This window comes from Dipodomys merriami, unplaced genomic scaffold (assembly GCF_024711535.1).
Source record: "Dipodomys merriami isolate MVZ:Mamm:240054 unplaced genomic scaffold, mDipMer1.0.p SCAF_123, whole genome shotgun sequence".
NCBI classification, from domain to species: Eukaryota; Metazoa; Chordata; class Mammalia; order Rodentia; family Heteromyidae; genus Dipodomys; species Dipodomys merriami.
In genome coordinates this window covers 2606271-2623761 of record NW_027202527.1, presented here as the reverse complement: position 1 = coordinate 2623761, position 17491 = coordinate 2606271, and the positions used below count along the sequence as shown (strand labels likewise).

Below are 17491 nucleotides of genomic sequence, written 5' to 3'. Positions count from 1 at the left end.
CCAGTGGTAACTATACCTATTTGAGATGGGTTCATGGCCAGATTGGGTCTTGAACTCCTGATCTATGACCTTTGGCACTTTAAAAGCTGAGATTACAACACATAACACCTTTTTTGCTTACATTTATTCAGGTAGATTTCTGGCAATTGCAACAAACCATTCTAACTGAATTTTTGTCTAGCATATACATTCTTCTACACAAGGTACAAAACTTAACATATCACGCAATATCAGCACAAAATAAATACCAGCATAAAGTACAGTCTCCCTTCTCAGACCACATCTGCAGCCACAGGACAACAGGGCACACAAGTGGGGCACATCTCAGAGGGGACACTGAACTTACTGACTAGAGCAAACATTGTTGGTTGCTTCCAACCCTTTTCCTTGAATGTCTGACAAAGCAAAAGTCTCAATTCCTCAGCTTCATGTGCAGTCAGGGCTGGTCAGATCAACTATTTAGGCATTACAACATGGAAGATTCCAGAAGACTGTTAACAGCATGGGTTCTAGAGCCAGAATACTACAATTCACTCACTTCAGCTGTATAGATTTTACAATTTACCTGCCCTTGTGCCTTGGGAATAATAACTATCTAGGCCCTAGGGCTTAGAGCCTGCTTGCTGTGTCTGAACTGTTTTTGTTCAAGGCTGATGATCTATCACTTGGTCAACAGCTCCACTTCTGGATTTTTGCTGTTTAATTAGAGATAATAGTGTTAATGACTTTACTGGCTAGACCCCCAGATCTCAATTTCCTGAGTAACAGGTTTACATGTGTGAGTCTCTGGGGCCCAGCTTTAAAGGAGTATTTTATGTTGATCCTGGGTCTTGAACTTGGGGTCTTGAGTGTTTTCTTAGTTTTCTTTTCTTTTTTGTTTGTTTGTTTGTTGTTGTTTTCTTGTCAGTTGTGGGGCATGAATTCAGGGCCTGGGTGCTGTCCTCCAGCTTCTTTGTGCTGGTAGGCTAGCACTCTACCATTTGAACCACTTCCAATTTAATTGCACATAAGAGTCTCATGGGGACTTTTCTGTCTGGGCTAGCTTCAAACCTTGATCCTCAAATCTCAGCTCCTGAGTAGCTATGATTAGAGATATGAGCCACTGGCACCTAGATCCTTTGCTTTTTATTCAAGGCTGCCACTCTATCACTTGAGCCACAGCTCCACTTCTGTTTTTTGCTGGTTCTTTGGAAGTAAGAGTCTCACAGACTTGCCCACAGGGGATGAATTTGTACTATGATCCTCAGATCTCAGCCTCGTGAGTAGCTAGGATTACAGGTTGTGATGCAGCATTATTTATTTTAAAAGCCTAAAATACAAATGTGCTTTGGTTGGTGCCAATCCTGGGGCTTGAATGCGGGGCCTGGGCACTGTCCCTGAGATTCTCTTGCTCAAGGCCATCACTCTACCACTTGAGCCACAGCACCACTTCCTGCCTTTTCTGTTATTATGGTACTGTGGAATCAAACCCAGGGTTTCATCCATGCCAGGCAAGCACTCTACCACTAAGACACATTCCTAGTCCGTGTGCTATATCTTTAATTTCAGTTGTTTACCAACAACAGGGATGGGTGGCAACATGTTGCAAGCTTATTGTTTGTAACACAAACTGGAGAGCAGTGACTTAGACATGTCCTGGAAGATTTCTATAGTCAGTCTATCTTAACTCTGCAAACATACTTTTTTTTTCCAGGGCACAAAGTGACAATGGACCTGGTAGGAGATGCCAGAATGAGTCCAAGAAAACTGTGCAACCATTTCAGACTGCTGGTTATCAGACTGAACTCCAAGCAGAAGTGCCATAGGGCAGACTCATTCTGCCCTCTAAGGAACATGGAGGGAGGCAAGTCAGGAAACGCCCACCCCAAGTTACTGGAAGAAGCCAGCCGCAAACAGGAAAGAAAGCCACAGCACACAGCACCTAGCAGCTGGGAAGCACCTGAAGAAGGCAGCAGCTGGATTTCTGAACTTCATAGCTTGTGATTCTGTCCTGTTGGCTTACATCAGCTAGAGCACTGAGCCAGCCATGCTTCTCAGCCTCTCCCTGCTCAAGCCAGTAGTCAGGGCAGAACCATAGCCTCATGCCATCAGATGGTGAAGATGGTATGAATAGGTCTGTGTCAGAAGACAATGTTAAGGGTTCATTGTGCACAAATGTAATTGGGCTTCAATTCAAACATTCTTCTCTGAATTGTGAAGGGCTGGGCCCAAAGATGGGGTGGGTGGGTGGGGGCAATGGTAGGACAGATGACATATGGTCATAAAGGCTTTTGTTTATGTATGTATGTATGTATGTATGCATGCACGCACGCATATATGTACGTATGTATGTATGTATGTTTGTATGTTTGTATGTATGTATGTATGTATATATGTATGTGTTTATCAGGGCTGGAATTAAGGGCTTCTCACTTTCCCTTGGCTTTTTTGCTTAAGGTTCTGGATTTTGCTTGTTCACTGGAGTTGAGTCTCTCAGATCTCAGTCTTCTGAGTAGTTAGGCTTGCAGGCAGGAGCTGTAGTGCCTGGCCCTGTCTTTGATATTGTAAGACAAATTCCTTGAGGCAGGAAGAGAGGGACTATGTGAGTCAATTCACATGGGAGACTGGAACCTGGGACTTTGTAGAGGCCAGTCAGGAGTTTGGGAGGGTCCCCTCTTCTAGTGATAGTTAAAGGCCTTAAGAGCAGGATGCTACCACAACATCTTTTATTAAGCAGTTGAAGCCCTTGGGAAAGAAGATCAGCACTAACCATCCTGCAAGTTTGACTTGTAATAGGAATATGGACTTTGAAACTACATACACTTTTTCTCAGGATTAAGAACAATTATGGCCACTGCCAAATGGGAGCAGCAGAGATGCTGTGCTGAAGTGGAAGTGATCAGTTTAGGGCATGGCAGGCAGAATGTGCAGCTCTGAGGCCCCTTTTGGCCAGCATCAGTATCCTGCATGTGCAGGCTGTGGGGCTGGGAAAAGTTCCAAGTTCCAGATAGGGGTACACAACACTCATTGATTGGTCAGGATGTATATTATGTGATGATGGCTCATCCAGATGCCCTCAGTAAATTCTTCAGCACTGAGAGCTTTGTACAATTGGAAACTCTAACTTAAAAAAAAGGTAGATGGAAGATGGCAAAGACATAATTGCTCCCATAGACTCTGATTAGTCACTTTTTTTCTCCAAGCTTAGCTTTTAGAGCTCACACAAATTCAAGACAAGAGGCACTGACTGTGTCAGTGGCAAAAACTTCTGGTGATGTCAATAATCATCTCCTGAGTGCATTCTGGGAGCTACCCTGAGAATATTCCTGAAAGAGAGAGAGACTTGGATCAGCCAAGAAAGTAACCAAAGAGGGCTGCAGCTCTAACCTCTAGTCTGTCTACACTCTTGATTTCTTTTCTTTTCCTATAGTAGTCTAACTAACTGCTAGGTTAGTTAGACTGACAGAATAGTTTACAGGGCCAAAGGCAGTGGCTCCTGCCTTAATCTCAAGATACTTTGAAAGCAGGATTCAAGGACTTCTAGCTCTAGGGCAGCCTGGACAAGAGGTGAGAACCACCCCCCTCAAAAAAACTAGCTAAACATGGTGACAGAGGCCTGGAATCCCAGCTACACAGGAGGCAGGATCATATAAGAAGATTCTTTCTTTTTATCCTCAGATCTCAGCTTACTGAGTAGTTAGGATTACAGGTGTGAGCCACCAGCACCCAGCTTAATGATATGGGGTAGGGTGAGGGGAAGGGAAGAAATTCTGGAGGAACAAAGAGGTAGGTAAAAGAAGCAAGCCAGGAGTTTATTTATTTATCCAGTTCTGGGGCTTGAAGTCAAGACCTGAGCATCTCTGTGCTCAAGGATAGCATTCTACCACTTGAGCCACAGTGTCACTTCTGGCTTTTTCTGTTTATGTGGTCCTGAAGAATTGAACCCAGGGCTTCATGCATGCTAGGCAAGCACTCTATTGCTAAGCCACATTCCCAGCCCTGATCCAGGAGTTTAAACTGAGACTGAACTGAGGAGTGGGGTTGCACAGATGGCTTTACAGCAGAGAAGAAGAGATGCAGCTCCAAATTTATTCATCCAAAGATGAGTACACTTTTAAAAAGCAGTGCCATCAGGGAAGAATGAAGCAGGGAGTCTGAAGTGTCAATATTTCCGTGTAGCAGACATGGCTTGGGTTTATGCCATCCATGATGCAAAGCTACAATTTGTCACTCAGCACTTTCCACTTGGCTCCTGACACCAATCCTTTCTAATGGGTTCCCTCGTTTGTTCCACAAGTCAGTAGCATCCTGTGGAAACCCAAAATGTGCCAGTGTCTCACACCATATAACTCTGTACCAGAAGACAGAGACTGTCAAAGTACATCGAGGTGGCTGGCACTAACTGTGAAATGACACAGAAGAAACCGCACAGGTCATAAGGAGCGCCAACCATGGAACTTCCCTCCCCTAGATTCCATTTCGTTGGCCACACGGATGGCTCTATGGTTGCAACCAGCTCCACCAGAGCTTCATTCCACCAGTGTCATTATTTGGATTTGACATACTCAGTAGTGCTGCCCTGTCTTCACCATCAGTGACCATAGGAGGTGATAATAAGAACTGGAATTCGTTAAGAAATACTAAGCCAGGAGCCTGTAATCCAGCCTACTCAGGAGGCAGAGATCTGAGGATCACAGTTTGAAGCCAGCATAGGGGAAAAAAAAATCTATGACACTCTCATCTCCAAACCAGAAAAAAGCCAGAAGTGGAAGTAATTCTCAAGTGGTAGAGTTCCAGCCTATAGTGAAAAAGCTAAGGGACATTTTCCAGACACTGAATTCAAGCCGTAATGCACACACACACACACACTCTCACACACACACGCATGCACACACATATATTCACAAAGCATTTCTCTGGCTACATTCTTTTTATTTCAGACTGGATACATGTCTGGCAATTACTTAAAACACTTCCTGCAGCTGTTCTGGCCCATCATTTGCTAAGAATGGCTAGAGGTTTTCTAAGTGAGATCGCAATATGGGAAGAATCGCAAAACAAAAGCATCTCTTCCTCCTCTGCAAAAGCTTATGCAAAAGACAGCATAATGGCCAACTGGCTCCCCAAAGAATCTGTACATCTTGGAAATGATGAACTGAGCAATGAGACATTTAAGTTAAAAAAACAAATGATCAAATAATGAGTCAGGCTCATTACTTGTAATTCTAGCTACACAGAAGAGGCTGAGATCTGAGGTTTGAAACCATCCTGGGCAGAAAAATCTCATGAGATGCTCATCTCCAATGAATCACCAAAAAGCAAGAAGTAGAACTGTGGCTCAAGTGGTAGAGGACTACTAACTGTGAGCTAAAGAAGCTCAGGGAGAGCACTGAGAGAGGCCCTGAGATCCAGCCTTAGCATCTGCACATAAACAAAAAAGAAAGAAAAACAATGCCCCCAATGGTAGGTGCCACACATTCCCTCTTCCTATCATGTTCCATCTGGGAATTCACCATGTGTCTTGTAGATGCAACATGATGTCAACTGTGTGAAATACCTGGGAGGAAAAAGACAAACCTGGGCAGGTGCTGGTGGCTCACGCCTGTAATCCTAGCTACTCAGGAGGCTGAGAGCTGAGGATAAGGTTCAAAGCCAACCCAGGCAGGAAAGTCCATGAGTTTCTTATCTCCAATTAATCACCAGAAAACCAGAAATGGCACTGTGACTCAAGTGGTAGAGTACTTGCCTTGGGCTGAAGAGCTCAGGGACAGCACCCAGGCACAGCACCCCGGCCCAGAGTTCAAGCCCTATGACTGACCAAACCAAACCAAACCAAACAAAACAAAACACAAATCTGGGTGGGGCTGGGAAATCCTTTGTTTTGTTTTCCTGTGTTTTCTATGTTCTCTGGGATGAGCACCCATGACTTTGTGATTTGGAACTCAGCTATCAAGGTGCTCCACTCAAGGGGTTCCACTAGGGGAGCCTCCTGTCAGCATGGGATGAGGTCCTGCACTTGATTGATCCAGTGGGCAGGGTACCTTTGTCTTAGACCATGTTTTTTTTTGTTTGTTTTTGTTTTTACATTTAAAAAGAAGGTAAACCCATATTTATTTACTAGCACTGTTAAAACATTACACAAAACACATTCAAGTGGCAAGTAATTATAATGCAAGCCCTTGCATGGCAATCCAAATTTATTGAACTACTGATGCTAAGTTATACAAAATTGCACCACTTTAATTAAGGCTTTTTAGTTTACCTTTGGCCACCTCAAAGTAGTTTTAACATTAGGTTGGTCAATTTAAATACTGTGGCTCCCTGTTCGATAGACACACAATCTTTACACCCAAACGTTAATGCATACAAAGCAACAAGGCATTGTTAAATAAAACAGCAATAGTTACTGAAAATTAGGCCTTGTGACCAATTACACATGATTAAAATTACTTCCCACATTCACATCCACAGTACTTGTCCAACATTTAACATCTCAACCAAAATGTTACACATGGGAAACAATCACTAACAGGCAAAAATACTAAACCTGTATATTTGGTATTGCAAATACACTTATGCATGACCAAGCAAGGGGTTCACAGTGAGAATCTACAGCTGCAGAAGCCTGAAAATGATTTACAAAAATTATTAAATCATTAAAAAATTGTTTGAAAATATACACTTCTTATTGTAGACCCCCACTGTACACACAACTATAAACATTGTTCCTTATGTAAATAAAAAAGAAAAAATCATCATAAGATTTGAAAGGTCTGGACATTTCCTTCCCAACATATATTAAAGGCAACGTCTTTATCTAAGACATTATACTGAAAGGACTATTGTATTTTAAAGACAAGATCACTGTCTCCACAGGTTTTTGAAAAATTAAAAAAACTATATAGCTGTGTTAATCAAAGCACTTATTTTGTACAATACAATGATAATGACCTTCAATTAAAAAAAAAATTACAATAAGCTACAAGTATCAAAGAAGCGAAGTTATCTGGAGTAGTCTATATAGGAGCTCTTTGGACTTTCTTTTATTATGCTAAAATAGTGGTGCTTTTAGGATTTACATTATTGTACTCTCCCATACAAAGAATGGGGATGTGTTAAAGTATACAGTACACCATTTTCATACATGTACAACATTGGTGGATGAAGAATGTCTCTTAGCAGTAATACTGGATGTATCCTCTGGTTTTACCAGCTGAATACTGTAGGACTATTATATAAATAAAAATCTCTCGTGATACTGGAAAGTGATTAGAATGTGCAAACGGATATAGTAGCTTTCATCCGCCTCTTAAAGGTACCACCACAGGAAAGTCCATTTAAGATGTTGGTAGGTTTAACAAAGTTGGAATGCTGGCACTGTTGAATTGGGCAACAGTTCTTCAGACCTGGCTCAGAGCTACAATGCATTTAATTTATTAAAGCAGCTGACATGACGACTTTTTGCGAGCCTTTCCAGGTACTGGAGTTTTTCTGTTAATTTGTCCCACTAGGTCATAAAAAAATCTCATTTATTTTTGATTTTGCAGAAGATTCTAAGAATGCACAGTTGTTCCATTGTCTTGCTAGATTTTGACCTTGTTCCTTTCCTACAACCCTTTCATCTTCCAAGTCACACTTATTACCAACCAGGATCATTGGAACATCATCAGTGTCTTTAACTCGAAGAATCTGCTCTCTTAGATCTTGTAAGTCATTAAATGTGGACTGTGCTGTGATGGAAGAAACTAAAGCAAAGCCTTGTCCATTTTTCATGTATAAATCCCTCATTGCTGTAAATTGTTCCGTTCCTGCAGTATCCAAAATTTCAAGCATACACTGCTGCGCATCTACTTCAACTTGCTTTCTATAAGAATCTTCTATTGTAGGGTCATATTTTTCAACAAAAATTCCTTGAACAAACTGTACAGTCAGAGCAGATTTTCCAACACCTCCTGAGCCAAGAACAACCAGCTTATACTCATGCATGATGCAAACTTGTCAAAACCTAGTACCTCTGACGCTGTCACCCGGATCCTCGCGGCCAGCGTCGCCCCGCGCTCTCCACCCCCACCTCACCCCCCCTGGTTCTCGGCTCCTGGCGCCATGGCGGTCCTGCCACTGCCGCCGCCGCTGCCACCGCTCCGGCTCTTAGACCATGTTTTATGCTAATGTTTCAGTGTGCAGATTCCTGGCTATCCTGGTGGTATAAATTCAAATGTGCAACCAAGGTGAAAGCACAGCACCATTTCTCTAAAGACAAACTTGTCCTTTTCTACTACAGTCCAGGCCAGTGAGAGACGCTTCTTCCTGATTTCTGGCAAATCGGTTCCACATCAAACTTTTCTTGAGAGAAAGCCCTTTCAGGGTATTAGAGGGTTTCTGCCATGGAGAGCTGGCAAGGCTTCATCTCTAGCTGTGTCCACTTTGTGCTTGGCTTTCTTAATACTTTCTTCTTCTTCTTAAATACGTTCTCTATTTTCTTAAGAGACCAGTTATACATTTTAAAAAGAAACCTGTCCTAGTTCAGGTAGCATTCTAAAGCACTTTGTAACTGGTGAGCTCTTAAGTTCACTAGCTCTTAAGTTCATGATCAGAGGCAGTTTTAGTAAGTTAAATAGGTTTAATTAGGTAGCCAATAAAGTCAACACCATGCAGTATTCAGGCAGGAAGAGAAATTTATTCCAAACTGCCTGTCCCCACCATGCATGTTAGAGAGGCAGGGCTGAAAGGAAGGGACTGAATTCCCACCTGCATTTAACTAGGGAAGGGGCGAGGAGAAGGTGCAGCCAGGTAAGGGAAGCTGTGGCACCACCAGAGGCAGATGTGACTTCAGGGCCTGGGACCCTCCCTCAGTCCAATGGAAGGCATGACCAAGGAGTAGGAGAAGGTGTGCCTCCATGTGTGCCAATTACCTAGGTGACCCGGGTACTGGGTGGAGACTTAGCTAAAGGGAGGAAGAGTCTGCTCCACCTCCCCAGGGCAGCTCTTATATTCCAGCCTTTTGATAATTATGAAACAGGGCACAGGTTCACTCTGGCTACTTCCTGCTGGCAAGGGACATCAACATTAGGGGTAAAAGGTGGTGATGAGGTCCCCTCTGGAAGAAGGCAGCAGGCAGCAGCTCTCCCTTGTTGGTAGTTTTCGAATGAAGTCTGGAAGAAGTCTCATGAAGGAGGGGCTGAGCAAATATAATGTTATAACACACACAAATGGCAACAAAGGCAAGAATGTAAGTTCCTGTCCAGTTAGAAAGTGGACAGGTATGACATTAGATGGGTAAGCTTCTTATACTATTGATCTATCTGCTCTAGTTAATTTTAAAAGGGCAGAAAGTGGCACAAATTGTCTGATGAGACACCATCTCTTTTATTCCTCTCCATGGTCCCTTGTTCCCTGGACTGGCTGAGTCCCATTAGTCTAGGTGCCTGTTGCTGGGGTAGCTTGTCCCAGTTGGCATTCACAGGCTTTGAACTCAAGGCCTGGGCTCTGTCCCTGAGCACTTCTGCTGGAGATTAGCACTCTAGCACTTTGAGTCACAGTGCCACTTCTAGCATTTGGCTGGTTACTTAGAGATAAGACTCTCTTGAGCCATGCCTCCAGCTTGGCTCTTTCTTTGCTGGTTAGTTGGGAGATGGAATCTCAGAGGAATTTTTTTTTTTTTCCCCAGGCTGGCCTTTAACTGAAATCCTCAGATGAAATAAGTCTTTGCCACAAACACCCTTATCCTTTCCAATGAAAGCAACAAGGAGAACAGAAATAATGAGCAGAGCTTACCTTTAATTTGTTAAGGGTTGACCAACAAATACTTGTCACAGTTATTTCTCTATGATTCTAGCTAGATAATGCCAGGAGGAAAAATCTGTAAAGGAACTCAGCGGAACATGATGAGAGTTTTACCTTACATTGAGACCAAATTAAATTAAATGGCCTCCAGTCTAGACAGGGGGTAGAGAGATTGAATTATAAGATCAAACCTAGACTGGCTAGCCTTTGAGGGGGAACCTAGAAGAGGGGTCTCTGGGGCCCAGCCTATGCCGCACTCTTTAGGGCATAAGCCAAAAGGTTGGAGAAAAGAAAGAGGAAGACAGCAAAGAGAGCATGAATGTAAACAGATTTCTGACCATTTACCATTGTAGTGAAAAAACAAAACTGTATCTCTGAGAATATTTTGACCAGGCCTCATTGCAATTGCCAGAAACATTCCAACCAAATATCCCAGCTTGGGCATGACTCCCAGCACCCCATTAAAAGCACAGGAGAGAGTCAGTCTGGTGAGTGGAGACTGGACAGAAGCAGCAAAAACCAGAGAACTTGTAGAGTTCACTCACCAGAGTAGAGAAGTGGTGTGGATATGTCTGTGGATGCCAGCAGTGGTATTGTTGAAAAGTCTCATGTGGCATCTCAAGGAAGTTCAGTTCATGAAAAAGGAATGGGCAAGAATTTCTAACATTCCTGACTCAAAAACCCCTCTCATGTTTCAGCACCATTTTTGTTAGGTAACCCACATCTGACAGCTGCTCAGGTTTAGCTTCAGTTGTGACACAGAATGTTGCTCTCTCCCTGAGTTCAAGGTTTGTCTTTACCCTATGCTTTTCCTTGGCCATTTCCTAAGTGACATACTTAGTGTGAATCTTTATTTCTCTTAGTTTTTATGTGGAGAACTACTGTTTGTCATTATGATATTGATTAATATGGTTTGAGTTTTTCTGTTTTTTGTTATTTGTATTTATATTAAACCCCTGGTTAGGGAAAAAAACCCACAGAAGTTGCTCAAAGCAGTAGAGTACTAGTCGAGCAAAAGAGCTCAGGGACAGCCACCTAGACCCTGAGTTCAAGCTCCATGACTGATAAAATATATCAGCTGGCTTGAACTGTGATCCTCAGAGCTCAGCCTCCTAAGTATCAGACATAAGCCGCTAGCACCTGGCTACAGTTAACACCAAGAAACCCCTCCATATCCAGTCCTGTCCTGTTTGTGCAGACTAAGGAATGGAAGGAAGGGGAATGAGACTGCTTTGGTAAGCAAATCACTGTACTCACAATCTCACAGTTCTTGCCCACGTGAACATAAGAACCAATCTGAGCAGCATTGACCACATAGTCTTCCTCAACAAAGACATGGTCCCCAATATATAAAGGAAGAATATAACCCTGGAGAAGGAAAAGATGAGCAACAAGTCAAGGTGATAAGCTTTCGGTCAAGGATTCTAAAACTACAGATTATACCCTCAACAAAAAAGGTCATGAGCTACAATTTCCAGTACCCACTAATTTTCCACTTCATTCATTTGCCATATTTTGTGTGTACCTACTGATTGGTAGAATCTAGGTAAGAGATACACTGTCCCAGAAAATTACAATCAGGAGAAGATCCATGCAGGGTGCCTATGGTTCACAACTGTCATCCTAGCCACTCAGAAGAACTGAGGACTTTGGTTCCAAGAAAGCCTAGGCAGGAGTATGTGAGACTCTTCTCTCCAATTAACTACCATAAATGCTGGAAAGTGAAGGTGTAGCTCAAGTGGCAGAGTACTAGCCATAATCAGAAAAGATCAGGGACAGCACCCAGGCCCTGAGTTCAAGCCCTGTGAGGAGAGAGGGAGGGAGGAAGAAAGGAAGGAGATAGGGAAAGGGAAAGGGATAAGAAGAAAGAGAGGGAGAAAGAGATGAAGAGGAAGAGGGGGAGGGGAAGAGAAAAGGAAGGGGAAGAGAGTGGGAAAGGGGAGAGAGGGGAAAATGGGGACAGAGTTGGAGAGAGAAGGAGAGAGAAAGAGAGAGAGCGAAAGAGAGAGTGAGTAAGCGAGCAAGAGAGAGAGAGAGAGTCAGAGACCGAGACAGAGACAGAGACCATATTACCTGACTCATCCAATGTCACTGATGAGATTGTGTGCCCAGAGTTATTACATCTCATTTTAGGTCTTGGACTAGAACTCACATAAAGGAGACATTTGTTCACTGGCTCATTCTATTTTCATCAAATAAAACATTTGTCCTCCATGACCCAAACTTTTCTGAGATCTTTGTTATTAATCTAGTCCTACTTTCAGTCTCTGCTTCTTGCACAACACTGGATTGTTTGATGGAATCATATTTTACAGTAATACTGATATTCTTGTATTTGTTTTGTTTCATCATTTTGAATCAAGGTCTTGCTATGTAGTTTATACTGGCCTTGAATTTGTGATTCTACTGCCTCAGCCTCCTGAATGCTAGGATTGTATGCATATGCCTCCATGTTTGGAGATAAGTGTTATAATTTTAAATTAAAAATTCTTCTTTCTTAAGGGAAGGTGGCTCAATGGTAGAGTGCTTACCTTGCACACATGAGGCCCTGGGTTCAATTCCTCAGCACCACATAAGCAGAAAAAGCTGGAAGTAGTGCTGTGGCTCAATTGGTAGACTGCTAGCCTTGAACTGATGAGCAGATGGACAGTTCCCAGGCCCAGAGTCCAGGCACCAGGCTTGGCAATATATATGTATATCTGTATATCTGTATATCTGTATCTATCTATCTATCTATATCTATCTATCTATCTATCTATCTATCTATATATATATACACACACATATAAGTATATGTATATACATATAAATATATGTATATATATACATATATATGTATATCTTGACAATAAATATGTATATATATGCATATATATATATATATTTTTTTTTTTTTTTGCCAGTTTTGGGGCTAGAACTCAGGGCCAGGATGCTGTCCCTGAGCTTTCATGCTCCAGACTACAGTTCTACCACTTGAGCCACAGTTCCACATCCAGCTATTGGGTAGTTAATTGGAGAGAAATTTCTCAAAGGGGCTGCTTGTCTTGCATGCATGAGGCCCTCAGTATGAATCCTTAGCATCACATAAGCAGAAAAAGCTAGAAGTGGTGCTGTGTCTCAAGTGGTAGAGCACTAGCCTTGAGCTGAAGAGCTGAGGGACAGAAGAACCCAGGCCCAGAGTTCGGCCCACATGACCAAAAAAGAAAAAAGAAAAAGAAAAAAATGTCTCATGGACCTTACTGCTTTGGATGATCTCAATCTCTTGAGTAGCTCTTATTATAGGGGTGAGCTGCTGGTGCCTGACTATTGTCCTGTGCGATAGAAATAGGCCTACATGTGGAAAATCAAATCTCATGGACCTGTCAGCTTAAGCAGACTCAGACTACCAAGGGTCAGACATTTTAAGAAAACTACCACCAGAGCTGAGTTCATTACAGTCATCTCTTTCTCGAGCCTCAGATAACAAGATGGACCTGCTCAATACACAATTTTCAACCTTTCTATAAAGCTGTCAGCAGCAGCACCTGGTCCAGGACAGGAAACAGGTTACAGAATTACATATGCTTTGCTGGACTTCTTGAACAGTAGCTGTATGACACTATGACTTTTCACTACACAGTGCTGTCCAACTCTTATATTTGTCAGATCTCCTCAGATAGTACATTCATTCCTGATGATGATCTACAAAACAAAGCAGATATTCAAAGTCACCAGCACAGCTAAAAGCATGACAAAGTGATATACTGCAAGACAATGACTGATAGTTATGTTAGGGTCCACTGTGTTTAATGTTCTGCCAAAAGGGCTAACTTATGAGGAGGGAGAACTGCCCTCCACATTGCCTGCAGATTGCCACTGGAGATGGTCCCAGTATGTCATAAACCGTGTGTGTGTGTGTGTGTGTGTGTGTGTGTGTGTGTGTGTGTGTGTGTGTGTGTGTGTGTGTTTGTGTGTGTGTGTGTGTGTTTAGCACTAGGGACCGAAGCCAGGGCCTTAGGGCATGCCAGTCAAGAGATCTACCACCTAGCCATACCCTTTGTCCTTAATTTGCATGAATAGGACTCACTGAATTAACATTTGTTTAGTGAGAATTTGTACAGCAGTGTTAGTTTTTATGTCTTTGAAGATTCACTCAGGTTCACCAAAATCTGCCTGGAGAGACTCAATAACACATCTTGAAATTGACTGAGATTAGTGCCTGATGCTTGACGTTCACAAAATGGCTACTGAATAAGGAAATGAGCTTGAAAAATTCTGAGCCTGGAACTGGCGGCTCAAGCCTGTCATCAGAAGGCAGCTTGAAGCCATCCTGAATAGGAAAGTCCATGAGAATGTTAACCAGTTAATCACCAAAAAAAATGCTGGAAGTGGAGCTGTGGCTCAAGGAGTAGAGTGCTAACATTGAACACAAAAGCTCAGGGACAGTCCTCGGCTCTAATTCATCCCTCAGACCAGCAGTAAAAAAGAAAAAAGCTGAGCACAAGATTTTATGCCTGTAATCCTAGGTAAAACTTAGGGGGCTGAGACTGAAGCATCTCAGTTCAGAGCCAGCCCAGGCAGCAAAGACTGTGAGACTTTTATTGTCAGTTATCCAGAAAAAAAATCTAGAAGTTGCTGGACACTGGTGGCTCCTGTTAGTAATCCTAATTACTCAGGAGGCTGAGATCTGAAGATCGCAGTTCCAACCTAGCCTGGGCACTAAAGTCTATGGTACTCTTATCTCCAGTTAACCACCAAAAAGCTAAAAGTGCAGTGGTGACTCTAATGGTAGAACCCTAGCCTTGAACACAAAAAGCTCAGAGACAGCAAGCTAGTCCTAAGTTCAAGCCCCAGAATGGCATATGCATTCACACACACACACACACACACACACACACACACACACACACACACACAGAGTCACGCAAGCACGCACGCGCACACGCACACACACACGCAGGCACGCACGCACGCACGCACGGACACACACACACACACACACACACAATGGAAAAAAGGGAGAAGAAATCCTAATTGTGAGCTTGGAGAGCCAGGGAGCAGCAGGGGATAAGGGAGGAAAAAACACTGTCTGTGTCCTCAGGGATAGCACCCACTGACTGAAGCCTGGTTTCAGTTCCTTCTGTTCTCTGCCAAGGTCAGGAGCCCAGGCACTATGGCCACCTCTTTCTGGCCAGGGCCTGGTCTAGGACTGCTCCTGCCTGGCCCAGCAGAGCTCCCCTAAGCAACAGACCCAGCAGTGAAACCCCCAACCCCACCAATCAACCGGACCATGGACGATGTCACCCCAGTCACCCCTCCAAGTCTGACCCTGAGCTGAACTGGACAATGTCCCCGGGCCCCCAAAGCCCAGGGCCCTGTGCTCCAGCAGCAGGTGCTGTGGGATGGGTCTGTGAGGAACACCTCTTCGAGGGAGCCTGGGGACTGGGCCAATGGGGGCACGGGTCAAAGGGAGGCCGGCAGAATGGCACAGGTGCTTGGGGACACGTTGTGTGTGTGGGTGCTGTGGGGTCACATGTGTAGTCTGCCTGCCCACAGTTGGCTCTGTGAGGGATATTTTGGGGTGCACATGCACTTGTGTGTTCTGTGTGCTCACAGAGTGGAGGTCTCTGAGAGCTATCTTGGATGTCTTGTGCTCACATTTTGGAGCCCTGTGTGTATATTTGTGTCTGTGAGGGCACAAGTGTCTGCGGGTTTGGGAAGGGCCGATCCGGGGGATCTGGATGGTCCGGGGCAGGGTGATCCAGGGGCGGGCTGGGGATCCCTGTGATGTGGTGATTCAGGGGCAGGTCGCGCTGAGGGCTTGGCAAGACAAGTCTGGGAGATGGCGTCAGAGAGAACCAGGGTGACGGTGCACTCAAGCCCTTCCCCTCCCCTCTTATGTACCCGTACCCCTTCCCTGCCCTCATCCTTTCCCGCCCATCCCTCTCTTCCCTCCCCAGAGTCCCACCACCAGCCATTCAGCCACTGCCTGGGCAGGTAGGAAGGCACCCTGGCTTCCTCTGGGTCCCTGCACCGCACCTTCCCGGGGCCCAGACTCAGTATAGCCAGCTTGTAATTTTGTTACAAAAACATCCAGGCCCCATACATGTAGTGTCACATTCGCTTTATGTTATTAGTCTTTCTTCCAGCCATTGAAACAGCATCTCTCCCCTCTCAACACCCCGTTATATTACCCCAACTAACTGAACTGCAACAGCTCTTCAAAACAGACTATCTTCATCGTTTATAACCCATATTCGTGCCATTCTAAGTTGCTTGGGCCATTAATAGCAGGCAAGGATAAACTTATTGTTTATGCCTTTTCTTCCCCGCAGTGGGAATATGATTTGTTCCATACTAACGCTAATCGTTTACATGCCCATTTCAGCATTCTTTTTCTCTAGACCCAAGATATTGTTTGAAGCTGTAATGTCTTCGGCCCATTACATTGCACTTCTCATTCAGCTGGCAATTCCCGTAATGTGTTATGGCAGATGGGTGTTATTCATAGTCTTACTTCCAAAGCAACACTATTTACATGTTGTTGTAGATATCTTTTCTTCCTTCATATGGGCCATGCCTATGTACTCAGAATCAGTCCAAGTACTATTACAGCACTTAAACTTACTGTGCATGCTAAAAAAAATAGATAATGGCCCTGCTTATAGAAGTAAGCACTTTGCTGGGGCTGGGAAGGTGGCTCAGGGGTAGAGCACTTGCCTTGCATGCCTGAGGCCCTGGGTTTGATTCCTCAGCACCACATAAGCAAAAAGAAAAAAACCGGAAGTGACACTGTGGCTCAAGTGGTAGAGTGCTAGCCTTGAGCTGAAGAGCTGAGGGACAGCGCCCAGGCCCAGAGTTCAGGCCCCACGACTGGACCTCCCAATCCCTCCCCCCCAAAAAAAAGAAGTAAGCACTTTGCTGCATTTCACAGGGAATCGCAAATTAAACATATTACTAGCATTCCATATAACCTCAGGGCCGGGCCATTGTGGAACGAGACCACAAAACACTTAAGCTTCAATGATCAAAAAACAGAAAAAAGGGGGAATCCCAAGGGGAATTCTTCCCTTAACCTTAAACTTGTTTACTCTAGTTTTTTTAAAGTTACCTTGAATTGATCCTTACACTAAGGATGAAATGCATTTTACCTCTCCAGCTCCATCTAAACATTATCTTCCCACATGATTGAAAGAATTGGATAAATGGAAACCAGGACTTATTGTGGGAAAGGGTATGCTTCTGTCATTCAGATGGATCTACCAGCAACCTATGGGATCCTCTTTGACTCATCAGACACCCCATCCCCAGAGATGAAAACAGTACTCCTACAGCGCAAATCTGAGGGAGAAGTATTGGTCTGCTGCTTTGCAGGCCTAAATGCAAAGTATCACAAGAAAACTATTGAGGTGGTGCCAACAGGGGTTCAGATTAAGGCATTGTCAAGTAAGGTTGTTGTTATTAAACTGATCTATTCCTTTCAATATGTCTTCTCAATACCTTTTGATACTACGATATCGCTTGGGGGTCTGGGTGCCTACAACACATAGTCCAGTGGATGGGAGACCAGATAATTGATCTAAAGAAACAGCTAACTTTTAAATGCGACTGGAACTCAACAAGGCTATGTAGTATCCCTGCTCACTTCATCACTACTAACATCATAGGGAAGGAACTTCAGTATTCCCTGCAGGAATTGAGGGGAAACTTATCTTGGGACATACATCTCTGCAACAAGAATTCATTGAGA

General features: G+C 43.8%; 1 protein-coding gene across 1 annotated transcript; it reads right to left on the bottom strand.

The window, feature by feature from the left end:
* Positions 1-7476: 7476 nt before the first annotated feature.
* Positions 7477-8029, bottom strand: LOC138823814 (ras-related protein Rap-1b-like). Its single transcript, XM_070017375.1, has one exon. The coding sequence runs from the start codon at positions 7963-7965 to the stop codon at positions 7492-7494; it is 474 nt and encodes a 157-aa protein (XP_069873476.1). The 5' UTR covers positions 7966-8029; the 3' UTR covers positions 7477-7491.
* Between the last annotated feature and the right edge of the window lie 9462 nt (positions 8030-17491).